Source organism: Chelonoidis abingdonii, chromosome 6, assembly GCF_003597395.2.
Source record: "Chelonoidis abingdonii isolate Lonesome George chromosome 6, CheloAbing_2.0, whole genome shotgun sequence".
Classification (NCBI taxonomy): domain Eukaryota; kingdom Metazoa; phylum Chordata; order Testudines; family Testudinidae; genus Chelonoidis; species Chelonoidis abingdonii.
In genome coordinates this window covers 63795282-63800812 of record NC_133774.1, presented here as the reverse complement: position 1 = coordinate 63800812, position 5531 = coordinate 63795282, and the positions used below count along the sequence as shown (strand labels likewise).

Here is a 5531-nt window from a genome sequence, read left to right as displayed (position 1 = left end):
CTTTAGGTTCTACCATCTCTAGTTGGTCTCCACCGCTCCCCCGTATCCCCACTCCCAATGATGATATGATAGTTGGAGTCCTCATTCAGCATCAGTCCAGTCTCCTAAGGGTGCACAAGGTTTCCTGTTAGGAAGATCAATATTTAACTAGAAGTAAACTAAAATTTACTAACTGTCACAGCACTTTCAGAATTCCCAGATGGTGCTGTAGCTGTGATTCTCTGATCTGCACTTCCAAATAGTTTATCGGGGGGTAGGGGAGGGGGAGGGGACGGACGTGACGGATTGTTCAAGTTTTCAACACTGGAATTGTTTTCATAAACTATTAAAACTTAGAATATATATATAGACACACACACACACACACACACACACACACATATATATATATATATTTATAAAACCAAACATCCCAATACTAATCTCTCTGTCTTGTTTCCTTCCCAAGGGTACTTCAAGTGATGCTGATGACCCAAGCACAAGCATCGGGGCTTATCATTATATGTTGGAGTCAAACATGGGGAAAACTATGTTAGAATTTCAGGTACAAGGAAATAAAATTGTGCTTCCTGATTTATTCACTTTCGAATAGTTAAGTCTGAAGACAATGTGTTGGGTAGGCTGGCTGATGTCAAGAGGGAACTGTCAGACCCTCTGTCCACCTGGCCAATTGCCTTGTTCTCTGCTTTCTCTGTTTTGGAGCAGCATCTTTTCAGGCTTGGTTATTTGTTTTTCTTCATGGAAATGCTATATGTCTTTATTTGATCTAGCTCACGATACCTAAAAAGGATGGTGTTATGTCTTCTGTAAAGAAGCATAGAGCAGCTGAACCTGAAAAAAAAAAAAGCTTTGATCAGAAAGAATTATGGTTGCTGTAGAATGAAGTAAGTAAGTGGACTTAGTAAAGTATGAATCTCTCCAAGCCGGAAACAGCTGTATAGACCACCTCAAAGGGCTTTTTAGGCTGGAATGCGGCTTGCTGCTCCTGAATCCAAGTTCTGTGATATCCAGTTGTCGCCAAGGTACATCACACCCTGTTAAAGATCATCAGCTTGGATTGATAAATACTGAAAGCCTGTCTGTATTAGTTCTTAAACATAAAGGGCCTGCTTCTTCCTCTTGACATTAGTACTTGGTGGTAGACTCACATGACTTGACACGTGTTAAAATAGGCCTCACAAAATACCACTACATATGGAACAGGCAACAATCATGCACTAACTAGCAGGACTTCACCACTTAACAGGTTTTTCCAGCATTAAACTTAATGTTTGATTTCTATTTGAATATATGTTGGAAAAATGTTTTTTAAACACTCAGGAGTATTTGTGGCACCTTAAAAACTCAACTCATTTGTAAGTCTGTGTGTGTCAAATAGAAGTAGATAAATTTCAAATGAGGGCTCAGGACGGCATGGCAACAATGGGGAAAGTTAAACATCACACTTCAAATCTGAGTGACTAAAAGCCATAAAACAAATACAAATTATCATAAAATGGCAACATCATGCGATCATGTCTATTATAGAATTGGCCCACCTCTCTTCTTCCCCTACTCCTCTGCTGCCAACCTCCTTCCATCCAGACCTTTGGTGTGTGAATCTTCTGATTTCTCTGTTCATATCCTCCAGAATGCTATGTTCATATTCAGTACTTGAGAATTACTAACAGCAATTATCCAGCTGAATTTAAAAAGCCTGTCTTTGTTCCAGTCCCTAATTAAAAGTGGCAGTAGTCTTAATCTGCATTATTGGAGAATATGCCATGGAAACAAACCAAAAATCTGATAGGCCTCTGCAATAATCGGCATTTCAATTAACAGTAATATCTCTATTTGCATATATGAGATACCAATTAGATATATCCGAAAGACCATGCAAGTGTTCTCCTGCTTTAGCACTTACAGGGAAGTCTGAAGTCCAGCACCGCACATTAAATTTGATTTTAACATGAGTAGCTAAATGCTATGTAACGTAGTGTATACAAGGAAGAATATTCCTGTTTTAATGCCTGGTAATTGGGAGGAATGGTGATTATGTCTTGTACTTTGTCAGCTAGTCTTTTCAAGGTTATAGTCCAGTCAGAGAGATGTTGCCCCTGACTCATGCCTGCGAGCATTTAATATATTGTAGAACTAATACAGTCTCCAGGCCGATGTTTGTTTATATCATTCTAAATAGCCAAGACGTATTTAAAAACACCATCTCAAAAACGTTTCCTTTATGTAGGTTTCAATATAGAGAACTCTGTGAAAGAAACATGTTTATGGGATGAGGTTTTTAAATATGACCCACCTATTTTTCAAATTCTCATTTAATGAGGTATTTGCTTCTGATGAAAAATAGACTAAGGTGTGCATGTGAATCACAAACTGACTGTAATTTAGGATGGGGGGGTAGTTTGTTTTTTACAATGTTTATGAATCTAGACTAGCTCAAGCACTCCTCCTGTGAGCATTCAGATTTGTCTAACTGGGGCAAGCAAATACATATGCAATGTAAAGATCAGAATCAAATTAGTGTATGGGGAAATAGCTATGCAAATGAGGTGCACAATCTCACTGTTATTGCAAGATGTGATTTTTGAACTAAATTATTTTGAGCAGCCCAAGAAGGTTGGCTGAGCTGTACTCTGCTGATAGTAAACTTCAGATTTGGGTTGATGGATGAGCGAAGGGAGGATACCAATTCAAATTAAAAAAAAAAAAAACAAATCAACAAAGGAATTTTATATTAATTATTAACAATTCAGAAAGAGAGTCAGTGATGAACTGACTTTCAAAGTTAGACATACCCTTTGAAATGAGAATGTAATATCTACAGGGATTCAGACCCTATAAAGGCTCAGTTTCTTCTGAATTCCAATTTGTATTGCTCCTTCTCTTTCAGTATTTATAGAGGTTCTCCAAGCTGCCGGGAGGGAATGCGGGGGCAAGTGGGGCAAATTGCCCAGCCTGCTGGGCCCCTCAAGAATATGTATATCTATAGTATTGCAACTTTTTTTTTGGAAGGTCCCCCAAAATGCTTTTCCTAGGCCCCCGAATCCTCTGGGCAACCCTGAGGTTCTCAACAATCTTTAAATAAAAATCTTATATTTGCTTTTTCACAAATAGTGTAATAAGAATATCACTATAACAGAGTATTGTAAAGTATCATTATCAATACCTACATCTTTTACAAATTTCTCTTCAGTTATCCATGTGGGTCTCTTACAGCTATCCCCCTATGTCCATTGTTTCTTACAGCGTCCCCATACTCCATTTTGTTCTCCTGGTGCTCCCCTCCCTGGCTATATAAGTTGTGTACCAGGCCACTGCCCTTCTCAAAGGGATGGCCCTTAACAGTTGTTCACAAGACCATTGCCCTCTTCAAAGGATGGCCACTTGTGCTGCGTGCTAAGTGAGACCACTGCCCTGTTCAAAGGTTGTCCTGTTTCACCTTGTTTAAACCTGGCTCGGTGTAGGGTAGGCAATGTCCAGAGCTCAAACCTATTGTGTTTTTAAGACTTGGGCATGAGTCATATGCCTCATGTGCTTTTGAGTCACCTACTGCCACAGGTCTCTGCCCAGATAGTCTCTGTGCTCACCTGGCAGTTTTCCGTGCCTCCTCTTCCTCTCCTTACAAAAAAAGCCAGTCAAAAGTACTGCGGGAACTGCCTGAGTTTGCTTAAAAACAGACATTTTTAAAACTAAGATGCAGAAAGGTTCCCTCTTGCTGCCTTGGTCTGATCAGGCAGGGGTTCTGGGGGTCCCTTCTCCCTCTCGTTTATTTTGAGCGTACCCGTTTTTTGAACCCTTCCCCCCCACAAGAATGAATTGCTGCCTGAGAGATCTCCTGATTATTGAGACTATACCTGCCTTCTGATGTTCTTGCCTGCTTTTACCTGCTCTTTCCTTTTGGGCTGGTAAGAATCCCTCTGTAAAACTCTCTCTACTTTTTTTATTATTTTAGCTGCTGGCTCTGTCTCCCAGCACACAGACTCAAGCTAAACCTTGGTCTGTCTTAAAGCTCTCCTAAACTCGGCACACTTTGCTGCTAAAAATAAGTTTGTGCCGCTGCTAAGCTCTGCTCCTGGGCTTTGCCTCTGGCTCTCTGCTTGCAGCTGTATCCACTGCTGCAGCCACCCTCCCTGGGCCATATCACTCTGCCCTCTTAACTCCCCATAGCATGAAGTGCGCCATAGGTTTTGTTTTTTAGTTTAATAAGCTATATTGTTAGATATAGTTGTAATTTCACCTGCCTTGTTCCTCTGGTATAGATTGTAAAGTTGTAAGTTTCACCTGCCTTGTTATAGTTTGTGTTCTGTTGCTCGGTATAGTTGCTGTTATAGTTTTGCTTAGAATTGTGATATTTTGTTTTGCCTAGTTGTTGGTTAAGATAGATAAGGTTTTTGCTGCTTCTGGCCTCTGTATAACTTTGCTGTTTTTCCTTCGCTCCAATCCCCCACCCCGTGTCTTCTCCGTGTCTCTCTGTTACAACTCCTTGCTGCCACCTGAACTTCCCAAACCCCTTGCTGTTTCTCCCCCTGTATAACTTTGTCTGTTTTTCCACAGCTCATATCTTCCCCCATGTCTGCTTAAAACTCTCTCTAGCCCGTTGTCCTTACCTTGCAGGACTTCAAAGTGTCTCGCTGCTTCCAGCGCCACTCTTCTCCATCAGTTGCCACTATCATTCACTGCCCCCGCCCTCCTGTTCCTGACCCAGCCATTAGGTACACTTTGTATCACGCCTCACAAATGAAAGCAGTAATTTCTAACATGCAAATTCACTTATCACCATGATGGGCTATGATACTTTGGATAATACATTTAAACCAGTTTGGTTGTTACATTGTATTAAATAGCCGACCAACTCCACTTTAATACAATTCTATCTAAGATTGTTAACCATTTTAATTAACAGCTCAACATTTTATTTGCATTTTTGTTTGGACGTTTGCATTTCACACTGTTATCTAGAATTGTCTCTATATAAAGTAAGTTGCTTATTGCTGAGCACTTAGTCCCATTGTGCGTAACTCCACTTTACTGACCCACTTTAGAACCTCTACATCTGTTCAATAGTAGAAACGCCGCCATCAATTGTCTATTGTGAAACACCCTCATCACTAACCACGCATAGAGGCTCCTCATCGTATTTCAGTAATGTACAATGCCACCACTCCTTTCTTTAATACAAAGAAATTAATGCGACCCACAGCCACGGTGTGGTAATGCATCCTTCCAAGATCCATAACTCTGCAGGGCAGTGGAAACATGATAGTGCTTTTAGCTAACACCATACTTACAAATTCCCGTTTTACCTTTAAAACATCTCTTGCAAGGCTTTTGAACTCTTCATTCGCATTTGTGACTTCTCTCATATGTTTAGCTGCTAGTTCTCACTCATTTCCAGGGGTTGCACGACTACTAGCAGAGCTGCCCAGAGATTCAGGAGCCTGGGGTCTTACAGGGCAGTGGCCCCCTGCCGCTGAAGACCAGCGAGTGGAAGCAGCTCCGGGGGCCACAGCTCGTCGGTGGTAGAAGTTTCCAAG

General features: G+C 41.0%; 1 protein-coding gene across 1 annotated transcript in view; it reads left to right on the top strand.

Annotated features, from left to right (window-relative positions):
• The window catches only part of LIX1 (limb and CNS expressed 1), a 48572-nt gene that overhangs the window by 35330 nt on the left and 7711 nt on the right, over window positions 1-5531 (top strand). The window contains exon 4 of the mRNA XM_032798692.2: window positions 449-544. Coding sequence (XP_032654583.1) covers window positions 449-544 — 96 coding nt within the window. The remainder of the gene's footprint in view (window positions 1-448; window positions 545-5531) is intronic.